This window comes from Zasmidium cellare (genome assembly GCF_010093935.1).
Source record: "Zasmidium cellare ATCC 36951 unplaced genomic scaffold M409scaffold_1, whole genome shotgun sequence".
Classification (NCBI taxonomy): Eukaryota; Fungi; Ascomycota; class Dothideomycetes; order Mycosphaerellales; family Mycosphaerellaceae; genus Zasmidium; species Zasmidium cellare.
Genome location: NW_022986945.1, coordinates 1,845,445 through 1,860,550, shown reverse-complemented (window position 1 = coordinate 1,860,550; position 15,106 = coordinate 1,845,445). Strand labels below are relative to the sequence as shown.

General features: G+C 53.8%; 9 protein-coding genes across 9 annotated transcripts; 4 read left to right on the top strand and 5 right to left on the bottom strand.

The window, feature by feature from the left end:
* Positions 1–942: 942 nt before the first annotated feature.
* M409DRAFT_62252 (uncharacterized protein) lies at positions 943–2,042 on the bottom strand (the record flags this gene model as incomplete). Its single annotated transcript, XM_033815091.1, has 3 exons — positions 943–1,189; positions 1,247–1,662; positions 1,716–2,042. 3 exons carry the CDS (start codon positions 2,040–2,042, stop codon positions 943–945), a joined length of 990 nt encoding a protein of 329 aa, XP_033675002.1.
* Positions 2,043–3,008: 966 nt separating this feature from the next.
* Positions 3,009–4,424, bottom strand: M409DRAFT_16385 (uncharacterized protein; the record flags this gene model as incomplete). The annotated part of the gene is made up of 4 exons (XM_033803601.1): positions 3,009–3,960; positions 4,009–4,139; positions 4,194–4,248; positions 4,300–4,424. 4 exons carry the CDS (start codon positions 4,422–4,424, stop codon positions 3,009–3,011), a joined length of 1,263 nt encoding a protein of 420 aa, XP_033675001.1.
* Positions 4,425–4,774: 350 nt separating this feature from the next.
* M409DRAFT_16384 (uncharacterized protein) lies at positions 4,775–5,338 on the top strand (the record flags this gene model as incomplete). The annotated part of the gene is made up of 1 exon (XM_033803600.1): positions 4,775–5,338. The coding sequence occupies one exon, from the start codon at positions 4,775–4,777 to the stop codon at positions 5,336–5,338; it is 564 nt and encodes a 187-aa protein (XP_033675000.1).
* A 123-nt stretch (positions 5,339–5,461) lies between these two features.
* M409DRAFT_16383 (uncharacterized protein) lies at positions 5,462–6,778 on the top strand (the record flags this gene model as incomplete). Its single annotated transcript, XM_033803599.1, has 1 exon — positions 5,462–6,778. The coding sequence occupies one exon, from the start codon at positions 5,462–5,464 to the stop codon at positions 6,776–6,778; it is 1,317 nt and encodes a 438-aa protein (XP_033674999.1).
* Positions 6,779–6,942: 164 nt separating this feature from the next.
* M409DRAFT_62250 (uncharacterized protein) lies at positions 6,943–8,525 on the bottom strand (the record flags this gene model as incomplete). The annotated part of the gene is made up of 2 exons (XM_033815090.1): positions 6,943–7,188; positions 7,245–8,525. The coding sequence occupies 2 exons, from the start codon at positions 8,523–8,525 to the stop codon at positions 6,943–6,945; spliced, it is 1,527 nt and encodes a 508-aa protein (XP_033674998.1).
* Positions 8,526–9,351: 826 nt separating this feature from the next.
* On the top strand, positions 9,352–9,787 carry M409DRAFT_16381 (uncharacterized protein; the record flags this gene model as incomplete). Its single annotated transcript, XM_033803598.1, has 2 exons — positions 9,352–9,632; positions 9,730–9,787. 2 exons carry the CDS (start codon positions 9,352–9,354, stop codon positions 9,785–9,787), a joined length of 339 nt encoding a protein of 112 aa, XP_033674997.1.
* A 366-nt stretch (positions 9,788–10,153) lies between these two features.
* On the bottom strand, positions 10,154–11,177 carry M409DRAFT_62249 (uncharacterized protein; the record flags this gene model as incomplete). Its single annotated transcript, XM_033815089.1, has 2 exons — positions 10,154–11,041; positions 11,094–11,177. The coding sequence occupies 2 exons, from the start codon at positions 11,175–11,177 to the stop codon at positions 10,154–10,156; spliced, it is 972 nt and encodes a 323-aa protein (XP_033674996.1).
* Positions 11,178–11,701: 524 nt separating this feature from the next.
* M409DRAFT_16379 (uncharacterized protein) lies at positions 11,702–13,243 on the bottom strand (the record flags this gene model as incomplete). The annotated part of the gene is made up of 1 exon (XM_033803597.1): positions 11,702–13,243. One exon carries the CDS (start codon positions 13,241–13,243, stop codon positions 11,702–11,704), a length of 1,542 nt encoding a protein of 513 aa, XP_033674995.1.
* Positions 13,244–13,481: 238 nt separating this feature from the next.
* On the top strand, positions 13,482–15,068 carry M409DRAFT_62248 (uncharacterized protein; the record flags this gene model as incomplete). The annotated part of the gene is made up of 1 exon (XM_033815088.1): positions 13,482–15,068. One exon carries the CDS (start codon positions 13,482–13,484, stop codon positions 15,066–15,068), a length of 1,587 nt encoding a protein of 528 aa, XP_033674994.1.
* Positions 15,069–15,106: the final 38 nt, after the last annotated feature.

Sequence of the window (15,106 nt, the reverse complement as noted above, 5' to 3'; positions counted from 1 at the left end):
CTTGATAAATGGGAAAGGGAGGTAGACTTGATATACTACGGCTTTTTGCATAGCGCGGTGTTTTGGAGGGGCATAAGAGAGGCAGACTCACCTCAGTTACAGGAATGACACGCTACATCGCTCGGCGAACGCACAGTCGGCACACCGCCATCGTGATTCTGCTCCAAAGAATGTACTAAACCGTCATCTGCCCGCAGTGGAAGGAAACCAAGCTCATGATCGCACTCAGATCCCATGGAAGACAATCTTCCACGGCATCTCTTTGCCCGTTGCGGTCCCTCAAGTCTCTATCCGCTCAGTTGCTATACACGCCCCACCCTCTATCGAAGTTGCTGAGATGCCGTTCGCCTACGAAGAATCCTAGCTGCTTTCTTTCCCCTTCAAGCCTATCTCCTGTCCCCAGACGCTCAATCCTCCACATCCTCTACAACTGTTATTCGAACAGCGTCGAAGAAATTGAAAGCACAAGCACACACACAAACAGAATGCCAACGTATCGTAGACTATACATCTATCACAGAGCCCTTCCGCAGTTCCAAAACTGGTAGTAACAAAAGCCCACAAACACGCTCGTCCAAAGCCCGCTATGCAGCTTACTCCACCCATCCCCCCTTGATCGCCCGTCTTGCCTTCTTTCCTTCCAGTGGTAGTTGGACCCCCTTGTTGTTGGCACAGTAGTAGTAGATGTAGATGCACGTGGTCCTCCCATGTAACTCGGTCTCCAAAAGCCAAAACGCCAACGCTCCCAAGTGATGCGATTTCTCCAACCCTTCTCTCGTTTCGCAATCTCTACTAGACAGTCCGCCAACAAACCAAAGCGCCCGGTAGGAGGCAAAGGCGGGAGATCCGATGTTGTGTGTACGGAAGTCTCCAGTCTCGTTGTGGGTAGGCATGACAAGGGGAGGAATCATATCCAACCCCTTTTCACTCAATGTTCGATTTTCATCGCGGCTCATCCTTGGGCACGGGCTCCGGTTTCAGGTTCACGAGCATATCTCGCGTCAGTTCAAAACTGAGCCAGCTGCTGGCCATGCTTGGTGCGACCTTCAAAAGATTTGGTACGAGCCCTTTGTACATTCCTGCAATACCTTCGTGGGCGACAATGGTCCTGACCGCGTCGAAGATGGATTTGTATTTGTAGCCCATGCCGGACATGGTGTTGATTTGGAAGCGTCTTCGAAGAACGTCGCTGTAGTGTGCACGTTAGCTTGACTTCATGGGTGAGTTCTGACATTCCTCCACTTACAATGGATACGTGAGGGTCTGTGCCACGGCGCCTGATATAGCACCAGCGCTCAACTTGCCGACTGACGACGGCGCTTCCTTCCCCTCTGGAGTAAAATACTGCCGTACGCTCTCGTACACCATGAAGTTCAGGCCCACGTATGGAGCCACACCCGCAATGGTCGGAATGATTCCGCGGTAGAGTGCCAGAAAACCGCCCTCGTTTCTGTACATGTGTACCAGAGTTTGAAACATACCGGGTAGTTTCTTCTCGGCTTCTGATCTCGAGAGACCGCTGAATGATGCAGACTGGATGGATAGGCGCGTTCGGACGATGTCGAGAGGGTAGGTCGCTGTGACAGAGGTGATACCCGCTATTGCGCCGCAACACAGTCGCCTGACAGGTGTGAGAGGCTCGCCAGGTGAAGGCTCGAAGAACTTGTTCACTTTTGTCAGCTATCATGTGGTTCAAATCGAATTGTCCTTCTTACTGGTTTGTAGAGATTGTAGCTACCAAACTGCACCGCACTGTACGGCACGATCCGTACACAGTTGGTGCCATTGCCAGCCATCATGCCCTTGAAACCTTCCTCTCTCCAGATCTTTGCCAACGCCTTGGGTACGCTCATCTTATACTCGGTCCTGCCTGTGCTCTGCACCTGTAACAAAATCTTTAATCTTTCCAGTGGGGAGACGACTGTCCTCGACACTGCGCCAGCCACACCGCCGGCAAGAAACGACGCCACGACAGCTTGAGAAACCCATGATCGGAGGCCAAAGAACGGCGGTGTGGTGGGTTGTGAAGAGGAGGGATCCATATTCGACGGAACAGGCTCGATCGGGTCGGCAGAGGAAGAGTTGGGGGAATCGGTCGATTTGTGATATGCAGTCGCGCTCATAGTATTTTCCGGTACGCTATTAGAGGTGGCATTGGAAGCACGGCGACGCTACTGGTACAATAGTTGAGATGTTGGACTGAAGGGATCGGCGGAGGTGAAGGTTACTCTCCCGAGGATCGCATGAACGGAGGCTGTGTCGTTGCCGTTGAGGATATCGTGACGGAGAGTGGAGTTTGACGATGCGCACGCATGTGCTGACGAGGCCGAGTCTTGTTCAGTAGCAGGCGCAGTCGTGGTAGGGTTGTTGGCGGGTTGGCGACATGGACATGGGCGAGAAGATGGAGTTGAATTGCACCTGAGAAAGCAAAGCCAAAGCGAAATCTGTGGCACCAATGCAGCTAGATCCCGTTCGCCGGTCTTTGCCGATTGCCGCTGCCGCGTCCACAGCGTTGGGACAGAGAGTGGATAAAATAGCTGGACAACAAGACCTCGCTTGATCTTATTGCCGTGAGATAAGAGAAGAGCTTTGAAGTTCTTCCGACGACACTTCTGCAAGCACGCGCTGCCACCTCACTCCCATGAAAGACACAGTGTCACAAGCAAGTTTGCCACGACCATCATGACCCTGACCTCCTTTCTCGTGCACCGTCCAGTCGTTTCCCACTTCCTGACTTTGGGGCTGTCATTCGCTAACACCTGACTCTCGCCTACTTTCAAACACGGCGTGCGCCTCTTAGGCGTGATGAGAGGTCAGGCGTGGAAGGTATTTGTTGCTGCTGACTTTGCTGCCCGAATCTGTCGGCTCGCGTGAGCGCCACGGCAAGCCGATCGGAACGTACTTCTCGGCAAAGCGGGCTTCTTTTACACTATTTGCAGAAGCACTAAACACTCTTGCATTCGTTCTAACGCTACGGCTCTTTGACTACACAATTACAATGCCATCCCCTACACATACTTTGGCCTCGCTGGAATAGTTTTCAACTGCTCACCCGGATGACCCTTCAAGCCAAACAGACTATACACCCACTTGAGAATGATCACGAAAGCCTCAGGCTCGCCCATATGCATCCTATTCTCCACCAATCGAGCTTCCTTCGGTGCACCGCGATGCAGACAAAGTAGATAGTCATCGACCGGGAAAATCTCGTCCTTGTCGCCATTGACCAACAGCAGCCTCGTGCATTCTGGCTTGTCCAACGTGCCGTCCTCAAGCAAGGAGTACTTCATGGCTTCTTTCTTGAAAGTCTCGAGGTCATCGCCGTAGCCGAATTTGTAGGCCAACGTGCTTGCAAGATCGAACGGGTACTCCAAGTGGTTGACGTGGGAAAGCCACTCGGGATGAAACATGTAATGGCAACCACCACCTTGTGCGACGATACCAGACAGCCTGTGAGGATGGGTATGAGCCAGTCGAATGGCGTAGTACCCTCCCGTGGAGAAAGCCCACATCGCTTTGCGAGACGGGTCGATTTCAGCTTGCGCTTCGACCCATTCGAGGAGACTGGACCAGACTCGGTCGGGCGCGGTGGGATCAGACGGGTTGGCTGGGTTGTCACCAGTTCCTGGGATCTCCAGAATCAGAGTCGCAACCCCTTTCTGCGACCAGCCTTCAATCCACACAGCGAGCTCAGTCCGGTAGCCGTCCAGGCCAGTCAGAATCACCACTAGGGGGACCGGGCTGTCCTTCGACGTTCCTGGAGGAAGATGGTAGTAGAAAGTGATCTCCTTCCCATCGGTGTCGTTGCCGTACTTGTGAGGAATGGACACCTCCTGGGTTGGTCGTTCACGCAGCATGAGACCTTTCTTGGCTGCTTTCTTGCCCTCCGTCCACGCATGGCGCTGCTTCTCTGATCGCGGCGCCGGGAATCGAGAGATGCGGTAAATTGCAGAAGCTCGACTAGTCAAGTCAGTAGACAGCGGGCATGTGCACGAAAAAGGGACTCACAGATACAACTCAGACGCTTTCTCCCTGTTGCCCTCCTTATCTGCCTTGTCTGCCTCTGCAACAAGTTCCTCAGCCTTGGGGAAGAAAGCCTCAGCATACTTGTCCCAATCGTAAGGTTCCTTCTGGCCTTCCTACTCTACAAGTCAGCTCTGAGCTCTGCTGAACACTGCATAACGTCAACTCACCTTGATCAATCTCTCAACGATGGGCTCAAAGTCCTGGTACGCATTGAACATGAACCTGTACGATGGTCAGATGGCTGGAAAATAAATGTGGAATATCATTACTTACGGATAAAGACCCGCCTTGCAAGGCGCTTGCCATTTCGTAGTCCACAGCTTCTCAAAGCTCTCATGATGAACTGCAGGAGTCTTTAGAGCGTCCTGCACGAAGAACTTGCCACCAGGGAGCGCCATATCGAACGGTTTGAATGCCGATGCAGGAAGATCACACTGTTTGGAGTCACTGCCCTACAAAATCGGGAAAGCAAGGATGGCAAGAAAGGAAAAGTAGTGATGATGTCTGCTCGACAGCACCAGCGCGACCAGGCGGCTCCGAGATCCATTTTTGGTCCGAGTTACCAATGAGCCCCTGATTGTTGGCGGACGTTGTCGCTGTGTCGAAGATCCGGGTGGAGATCCGCAGGCGCAACGAGGCGTCGGCGGGAGGAGCCGAAGGGGGCCATTTCGGGTTTCGGTCTCGCGAAGGCCGACTTCACTACAACAAGTACCCTGACCATTTTTCGATTATACAGCCGTCATTGGACATGGCCTCGAAGACGCCCGTGGAGGCAATCTTCGACAGCCTCAAGGGCTCGTGGCGGCTACGAAGATCCCTAGACAGCGTGCTCCCAGGCTTCCCATCTGGAGTCTTTGAAGGGACGGCCACATTCAAAGCACGAGAACCAACCGCACATTCTGCAGCCGGGGAACTGCTCTACTCAGAACAAGGAGAGCTCAAAACAGACAACGGCCTCACACTCAAAGCCAACCGTAAATACGTCTACCGCTACAATGCCGACGAAGACAAAATCAGCGCTTGGTTCGTGAAGGAAGACACGAAGCAGAACGAAGGGCGTGAAGAAGTCGACTACCTATTCCATTATCTCGAAATGGACTCCGCGGGGAACGCGTGGGCTGGACGAGGGGAGCATCTTTGTGAGTTGGATATGTATTGGGCGTATTATGAGTTTCGAATGCCGAAGGTGGTGGAGGAGGGCAAGGAAATGGATGTTTTTGGTGTGAGGTATAAAGTGAAAGGGCCGCAGAAGGACTATACGAGTGATACGGCTTACGAGAGGACGTTCTCTACTGATGTCGCTGTACTATGATGTGGTGGTCTTCACGACCGTCAAGCTAATCGCTTGATGTCTACGGCTTTGGCAATAACATGAACGTCAACTCTCAACACCAAGCGCTGCTCTGCTCGATACGGCAGACAAATCAATCCAAGCATGTCTTCGAAACTGGAAAAGATTCTCACGGTCACCAACAACCAAGACAGACAGCTCCAAACCCGACTGTCCCAGAAATTCGATGCTCCCAGCCTACGAGTCCTACGATCAACATCTCGAACCCTCGCAAACTTCGTCCATAAATATGGCCGACCTGCCTTTCTCGACATATACATCCACGCACCAGTGCGTGAGAACGACACCATGCGAGGAATCGACAACGTAGGCCCCTTCTGCAAGCACTTAACAATCACCATCGCTCAGCCAAAACAACCCACCACCAATCCACCAACGCCCAACCCCTCAGTCCAAAGCCCCAACAAGAAATCCAAACTCCGCACCAACGCCCTCCGCCGCATCAGCATCGTAAAAAAACTCTGGTCCTCAACCAGCAGCCTCATGACAATCCCAGACTCTTCCTCCACCTCCGCCACACCAATCCCCGCAACCCCCCTCCAACACCCCGACGCCTTCGCAATGGACCTCCGCCTCTGGACCTCCACCCTCACCCACTTCCCCAACCTAACACACCTCACCCTACGCAGCCCCACCGCCGACCCAACCTGGCCCGGCCGCCAACTCCCCGAACAAACCCTCCTCCTGCTCCGCCTCAGCCTCGAAAAATCCCACCCAAAACACCTGCACACCCTGACCCTCTCCCCCCTGCACGCCCTAGGCCTCCTCCACCTCCGCAGCACCTCCTTCGGGTCCTTCCACAACCTCCCGCCTCCTCCTCACCCCAACAACAAGAACAACAACATCTGGCGCAACCTCACAACCCTCACCCTCCACCTCACCAACCCCGTCCCGGCTCTCGACCCCCCAAAATCCTCCATGTTCCTCGCGATCCTCCACGACTACCTCCGCTTCTTCTCCCCGACCCTCCGCCACCTCACGTTCCTCTGGTTGGGACCCTCGCCGGGTCCGAATCCCCTCGCCCTGCTGGAGACGTCCTCCCGTCCGAGGATTCTCTGGCCGAGGTTGGAATCTTTCTGGTTTGGGAATGTTACGCATCCGAATAAAGTCACGGCGATGCTAAGGGATGTCGCGCCGAGGTGTGCTGTTGTCAAAACTTTGAGGAGTGGGCTGAGGTTTTCGAGGCTCGGTGGACGCGGAGATGGGGAGGAGGAATCTTGGTATGATGTGCCTAGGCGGAGGACGTTGGGGAGGGGGAGTCTGGCGGCGAGTAGCATCTACAGTCAGGATGTGGGAGGGGGTAGGGAGGAGAGAGTGAGCAGGACGAGTCGAGTTGTGCCGTTTATGTTGGATGTCAAATCGCAGGGGGAGATGTTGCCGGCGACGCGGTATCAAGGGTGATGGGAGATGGTCTTGACAGCGTTGTTGTGTTGTGTTGATTTGATTCCTACCAAATAAGCAATGATATCCCAGATCCCATGCCCATTCCATCTACAAGCGTCTGCGCCAAGCACATAACAATGCCTTGTATTTCTCCTTTTCCACAGGTCGTAAGAATGCAAGCTCTAGGCTTGATTGCTCTTAGGTTTAGCGGCCTGCGTCCCGGCAAGCATGGCCTTTGCGTCGCGAATACCCTCGACCTTGCCTTCCTGCACACGCTTAAGTGTCAACGCGGCGATCAACGCAGCTCCGACACCAGAACCGTCTTCAGCGGGGAGAATCTCAACAGGATCGTGGCCTCGGCCGAGTGGCTTGCCGTCGCGGCCCTTCTCCCAGTCGAGGATCTCCTTGAGTGCTTGAGCACCACGTTGCTAAAGGCCATGTTAGCGGGCATTAATTGTGATACAAGGACATTGGCGTGGCTTACCTTGAAATGAGGGTACTTGTTGAATACCGACCCATCAGCACCAACGTGAGCCGTCTTGTAGCCCTTCTTCTTGCAAATTGCCGCCACACCGCACGCACTAAGTCTGGCGGATCGGGTGCCAATCAGCTCAGCCAGACGTCTAATCAGCTCGAGCTCTGGCTTGGAGCAGTTGATCTTCAGTCTGTCGTAGAAGATGTCGTAGGTTTCCTGCAAGTTCTCATAGGGGTCGTTCTCGATGTCTGACAGGAAAGAAGCGTCGAGCGAGTAGGGCTTCTTGAGTTTGGAGATGTCCTGATCTTGGAAGATCTGGACGTGTGGCTGCTCGTGGAGGTCGACCAGCACCAGACGGAACAGCTCACCGAGGTAGAGACCTGCAATCATCTTCTCGAAGGCTTGCTGTCCTGGACGAGGAGAGTCCTTGTCGATGATGATGTCGTACTGTGTGCGGGGAAGAATCTTGTGCTCGTTGTCAAAGGCACCCCATTCACAGTTGATGGCAATCTCTTGCTTGGGGTCCATCTTCCAATCTTCAAGCTTGGGAACCTCGCCGGCGTGTTCGAAATAGGCAGCGTTGCAACCAGTACCGAAAATGCAGCCAATCTTCATCTCTGAGTCAGTGTAGGCACTAGCAATCAGGGTTCCAGTGGTGTCGTTGATCAAAGCGGTGAGCTTGATGGGCACACCACGCTCCTCGAGGGCCTTCTCGAAAGGAGGAACGACGTCTTTGCCCTCGACACCATCAATGTCGAAGCCCTTGGTCCAACGCTGCAGAACACCGTGATCGATGTAATTCTGGGTCGCTGGGTAGGAGAAGGTGAAACCCAGAGGGAGCTTGTCCAACTTCTCGCCCTCGTGGTGGTATTCAATGAACTGTTGCAAACAGTCCGCGATGTACCCCCAAAGCTCATCGGCATTACCAGTCTTGAGCTCCTCGGGCATCTTGTACTTGGACTGAATGATATCGAACTCGCCCTTCTCTTCTGGGAGATTGATCTCGCAAACACGCAGGTTGGTGCCTCCCATATCCAGGGCAAGGAACGTGCCGGTCTCGTATCCAGTGGGAAAGCCCATGACCCAGGTCGGGTTCATTGGTATGCTGCCGCCCTCTTTCGACAAACCCTTGGCCAGCTCGGAGATGAAGTGTTCGCTGATGGCCTTCAGCTTGGCGGTGTCCACGGTGAAGATCTCCTCCAATCTCTTGATCTCGCCCAAGAGGTCCTTTGGCATGTCTGCCATGGAGCCTCTGCGGCTCGGCTGCCGTCTCGGTCCCAATCCCACCATGTTGGCTATAGTTGAAGAATGACCGATTGCTATGCTGGTCGTTTGTCGATTGTAGAACTCGTAGGTTCAGCTGAAGGTCGGTGCGCAAGAATGACAGACTTGGGCAGAGTAGCCGGGACAAGTCGGACTGATCGTTGATCGTTTATACGTCGGGGTGTTTTGAGGAGCTGGGTAGGACTACAGTCAAGAGCTTTGTCAGTGAGGTCCACTCAGCACTGACAAAGCAGGCCGTAACAGCACAGGCAACACGGCCAGAGAGAGCGGATCAGGGGGATTGGATAGAGTGAATGTTAGACTGTTGCTCAGCGAGAGTTGAGCTGGCAGCAGGAGGTGATCATCTTTCCCGGTAGCTGTTTCTCTTGCATACAAATCTTTTTGAATCACGTCCAATGCCCCACCTTTCCCCTCCAACCAAGCGAATGGCAATGGCAGGAGCGAGTGGTTGGACGATTTGTCTGGTTCAGAATTGAGGAAACAGTGCGTGGATCTGACTGACCTTTGCGAGTGTTCAGTGTTTGGAATGAAGGGGAAAGGAGAGAGATAACAGGAGCAGACATGTTTTCACCACACTCGGGCCTTCTTCGCTGCTCTGACCGTTGAGCTAGCAGAGGCAGACGTAGAGACGAATGACGCAGCGCACGTGCGTCGTCCGGACAATGTGCCTGAGCCGAGCTGGAGAGCTTCCACTACCACCACCATCCAAACAATAATCAACTTGAACAACGACAACCCCAATCATCTCCCTCATCCTAAACCACCCCTCATCCAGTAAGCACCATCGCCAAACACTCCCCTTCCAGACCACCACTCACACTCCCTCCCAGCCATGTCTCCCATCACCCGCCAACTCCCAACCCTCACCAAACCCACCTCCATCCGGAGCTTCTCCATCGCCGCCAGGAGGATGGCCGGAGGCGACACCGGCGCCCCACGCTCCGGAGGTGCCGCCCAGAGCGACGCCTTCACCAAGCGCGAAAAGGCCAACGAGGACTTCTACGTCAAGGAGGAGGAGAAGAAGAAGCTCGAGGCGCTGAGGAAGAAGATTGCCGATGCCGAGTCGCAGTTGGCCAAGGATAGGAAGGAGGCTGAGGAGATTGTGGGGAAGAAGTAGATGGTGGAAGGGGTTTGATTTGATATGAAGGAAAGGTGGGTTGTAGCGAGTGATGAGTAGAGAGGAGAGGGATTGGGCTGATGTGTTTTGTAGGTTGCGAGTGAGCATAGACTGGTTGAGGGAATCGAAGCTGCAGCTCCAGTATGCTTGAGTGTACATATATCAATGGTTGAAAACACTCCTCATCCAAGTACTCGAATATCTGTCTTCGTCCATATCCCATTTGAATTGCACACCCTGCCCTGAATCGACAGCTGCCCGAAGCATACTAACGCTGACGGCGTGCCAACGTCTTTTCTCTGAGGACCTTAGCGAGGACATCGTGGCCTGCTAATGGCACCGGCATATGCTGCCTCCCAAAGCTTAAAGGCCCGCCGCATTGCCATTCTGAAAATCGCCTATTGAAGCACTTCAATTTTGATCATGCTACGCTACACTCAAGAACTCTCAGCTGTATCCATCTATGCCTTCGACATCCCCAATCGTGCTCGCATCAAGTAGTATAGAAAACGTTGGCTCAGAGTAAAGTATCCCCCAAAGCACACCGCACAATCGAACACCCAGCCCTCACCGTCTCCGGCGCACCATGCTCCTCCAAACTCGGATTCACCTCCACCAAGTCCAACGCCACAAGATTCCCCGTCTCATGCACACACTCCGCGATGAAATCCCCCTCCCGCAGCGTCAACCCGCCTCTCACAGGCGTCCCCGTGCTAGGAGCCCACATAGGATCCAACGCATCCACGTCAAACGACAGATGAATCGGCGTATCGCGTCCAATCCACCCGAGCGCCATATCCACGACCCTGCCAATCCCATGGCGATCGACATCGTGCATGCTGAACGCCTTGATGCCGTGATCCCGCAGGATCTTCTTCTCGCCGCGGTCGACGTCGCGCAGGCCGATGTAGACCAGCTTGCTGACGCTGATGCGCTGGTCGTCCTTCAGCCAGCCGAAGGGCTTGTCCTCGCTTTCTTTTGCTAGCCCCGTCAGGAACGACACGGGCATCCCGTGGATGTTGCCGCTGTCGCTCGTCTCCGGCGTGTTGATATCCGCGTGTGCGTCCACCCAGATCACCGCCATGTCTCTGCCCAGCCGCTCGCGGATGGCTTTTGCCGTGCCGGAGATGGTGCCGATGGCGATGGAGTGGTCGCCGCCGAGGGTGAGGACGAAGCGGCCGTCACGGGCGTGTTCGTAGACTTGGCTGCTGAGCTGCTTGGTGACGGCGGAGACGGCGCGGGGCTTCTTCATGTTGCGGTAGTCCGGGTCGTCGTCGGGCATGAGCTCGCCGTACGCGTGGACTTTGCCGTCGTAGTAGATGGAGTACTTGAGGTCGTCTTTCAGCTGGTCCACAAGGCCTGATTCTATCAGGGCCATGGGCGCTGCTTCGGTACCTGGCTTGCACTGTGGTCTATTAGTACGTGTTTGCGGAGTCGAGGAGTGTGTGCAGTCTTACTTGTCCACCTGAGAAGCCTACAGCGACGAGACCTAGCTCGTTTGGCTTCGAGAGGAACTTGTTCTGAATCGTAGGAGCGTCCATTTTGCCGGTACGTATGACCTGTGAAGGTCAGTGTTCCTGTCAAGATGCCAGCTTCGCGCTCGGAGGTGAGGATGTCTGGGTGCAAATCGACGTACAAAGCAATAGAAGTAGTCAGAGGAATGTGTTTTCCACGTGTTAGGAACCAAGTTCTCGGATCTATTCACCAGCAGCCAAAGTCAGGATCCTCGCATGTAGGAGAATGAAGAACAGTGAAGGAGAGCGACGAGAAAGAAAATCTGCCGAGCGGAAGCGTCAGCTGCTTGCCTTCCATTTCACACGAGTGCGGCAGAATCTTTCGTACTAGGAAGAATTGGAAGTTGTTGTATCGCTAAGTGCAGTTGAACGCGAAGTGTCGTCTATACATGTACTTTACGATCAGGCGTTGGAGTAGCGACCCAGCCAAGCGTTTCTCTTATCTAATCCCGCTGATAAGCGCCCCGCCTGGCATGTGACGACGGTTAATGACGGATTGGGGCTTGGCGCGGATTGCGAGTGAGTGAGCGGAATGTTCTGTCTTTGTGCGACTACGCTACAGCTAGTTTTTGGTCTTCTTCTTCTCCTTCGTCTTCAGCCAATTTCGCCTGCTCTTCCATCGCAGCCCTTAGCGCGGCAGCTTTCAGTCGCTCCTCTACCACCCCCTCCCATCGGCTTATCTTCTCCAGGCCTCTAGTCTTTCGATCCGTCGACCATAGCGCTTGCATTCCTGGGCCGAAGCCGTTGTTGAGGGACTTGCGACCGTCTCGTAGGATCGTGGATATGAGATCCTTCGTCCCAGAGTCGAATTCGTATACATTCTTGTCCATCTCCGACAACGTTTCCGCGATGCCATCCAGGTCCGCATAATGTCTGTAGAGAAGCCACATGTGTTCGTTGAATAATTCCGTCGAAGCACCTAAAGCAAAAGCGGAAGGACCTAGCTTCTTGAGCGTTGGTAGAAGTACGAGTCCAAGCAGTGATCCTGGAAACGAGTCTCGAAGTGACTTCATAAAATAGAGGAGAGACTGCGGCAACGTTTGTGTGAGGGTCTGAAAGTCGCGTCCAGCTTTCACTGGCCTCCAGGAATCCGACAGCGTCCTGACATATGTGAAGATTTGTAGTTGAAGGACGTTCCACAGGGCGACATCGGTCTTCGCTTCGTCCATGCTGGATTTGATACTGTCAAGCTTTTTAGCAGCTTGATCATCTGGAGCAGTAGTTGACATGCTTCGATCGTCGATCGTCTTCTCTCCGTCTCCAATGGCTTCTTGAGCTCTTAACGCAGCTGCCTCTTCCGCCAAGGGACGCAACAGATCGGGGAACTCCCTTCTCGTCTGCGGCGCTGCAACTCCATAAAGGTTCGTCTGAGGAGCTTTTGATCTCAACTGTCCCTTGTTGTGCAATTTCCTGTGATGCTTTGCCTTTCCAAAGGCTGCTCCAGCGGGTATTTCATCATGGCTCCCTTTCACTGGCTGCTCCAAGGCTTTCTTCTCCTCTGGGGTCCCATCGGCTTTTGTATCTTGCTGAACCTGAGTGGGCTTTACTCTAAAAAGCTGCTCAAAGATCCGTAGTTCTTTTGGTGTCATCGTAGACCCCTCGACTCTTGCGCTCAGATCGCTGGTGGGGAGCTTCCCCTCGAATGGTACTGGTTCTTCTCGCGGAAGTCGTTCTTCTGTTGTGTTTGGTCTGAAGGATTGTCTGTCCTTCCGAGGGTCACGAGTCCTTCGGTTCCTGCCATTGCTTCGCTCCTTATTCCCATCAAACTGATTACTCCTCTGGTTGTATGATTGACCTCTGCGATCGTCGTCATGCCGATATTTATGGCCGAATGTCGGTCTTTCTGGTAATCTGGCTTTCCTAAGTGCACGAGCTTTTCGATCGCTGCCCTTCTCTTGCGCCTCGCTGCCATCTTTTTGCTTGTTCTTGGAATTTTGCGGGTTGTTTTTCCAATCCTCGCGACGCTGATAGTTGTTGCTAGTCGCGAACTCTCGAAGGATGGTTCTGGTTTGGTAGAGGAAGGGCACAAAGCCTGCTTTCGTGGATTCGAGGCTCAGCAAGCAGCTTTTCGCCGTGGCTGACCTGGCCAGCATGATCAATCGCGTGGATCACAGTGTTCAATTTCCCATCTTCTTTGGATCGTGGGTGTTGACCGTCATTCGAAATTGGAACGCTTCAATGTCGACTTCACTTCACTTCAATTGCTAGCTTGAACTTTACGTAAGCAGAGTGAATGCATTAGCGCAAGACTCAACGCGTGCTATAACGCGTCTCCGTCATCGACTCACTTCCGTCCCCTGTCAACACATCCTCGAATATCTACAACTCAGCATGGCGGCCGGAAAGAAAGGCCAAGCTCTTAGCGACTACGAACAGGCTAGACAGGAGAAAATTGCAAAGAATCAAGCCCTCCTCCAGCAACTCCAACTCGACGCGCAACAAGCCGGCATAGGGCCCAAGAAGTCAAAACCGAAACCTGCCTCAAGCACTGGTCAAAAGCGCAAACGTGATGCCGAGAAAGTCAAATTCGAGGACAATGCGCCGCGACGAACATCGGCGCGACTGCAGGGCATTGTCGCCGATTCCGAGGTAGCCAAGAAGAAGGAGGAAGCGGATGCAGAAGCATTCCAAGAACAGCAGCGGATCAAGAGACAGCGCGTCAGCGATGACATCGACCTTCATGCGGCAATCGTCAATGGGAAGGGCTGGGATAAGGCTGGTAACTGGCTGAGCATGGTTGGACCTGCGCAGCCCGGGGAGCGCACTTTCACACCACAAGATATCAAAGATACCAGCGACAAGGAACTGAAAGAGCTGAGACAGCGTATGAGTGGCTTGGGGCTATGGGAAGGCGCTGAACCGAACAGGATTAAGATCACACCGGAGAGGATATATGCGCTTGGATTCCACCCGTCTGAGGAGAAGGCACTTGTCTTTGCCGGTGACAAGCTGGGAAGTCTTGGACTCTTCGATGCATCTCAGACGAGCCCACAGCAGATCAAGCAGGAAGCAGACGATGCCGACGAGGATGGAGACGTGGATGACGAAGTCGAGCCGGCGATCACCACCTTCAAGATCCACACGCGGACGATCAGTGCCTTCCAGTTCGCTCCGCATGATCAGAATGCGCTCTTCTCGGCATCCTACGATTCGTCAATACGGAAGCTGGATCTGTCGAAAGGGGTTGCGGTAGAAGCCTACGCGCCAGACGATAAAGGCGCCGATGAACCTCTCTCCGGCGTTCAAATGAGCCACGCAGACCCGAACATGCTCCACTTCACAACACTGGACGGAAGATTCGGGATCAAGGACATTAGAACACCTCAAGCCCAAGCCGACATCATGCAGCTATCCGAGAAGAAGATCGGAGGCTTCACACTGCATCCCGCACATCCCCATATCCTCGCCACAGCATCACTCGACAGGACGCTGAAGATCTGGGACCTGCGCAAGATCAGCGGTAAGAAAGACAACAGAATGCCCCATCTTGTCGGTGAACACCTCTCCAAACTCTCCGTCTCTCACGCAGCCTTCAACAGCGCCGGACAAGTTGCAACGGCCAGCTATGACGATACCGTCAAGATCTACGACTTCTCGGAATCCGCAAATTGGAAGCCAGGACACAGCCTGACGGACGACGAGATGCAGCCTGCTACGATTGTTCCCCACAACAACCAGACCGGACGGTGGGTGACGATCCTGCGTGCTCAGTGGCAGATGCAACCGAAGGACGGTATTCAACGGTTTGTGATTGGGAACATGAATCGATTTGTTGATATTTACACGAGCAAGGGTCAGCAGTTGGCGCAGTTGGGCGGTGAGAATATCACAGCTGTACCCGCTGTCGCTCAATTCCACCCGTCCATGGACTGGGTCGGGGCGGGCACCGCGAGCGGAAAGCTGTGTTTGTGGATGTAGAAGTCTTTGCAGTGTCGTTGGATATCAATGATACAAAC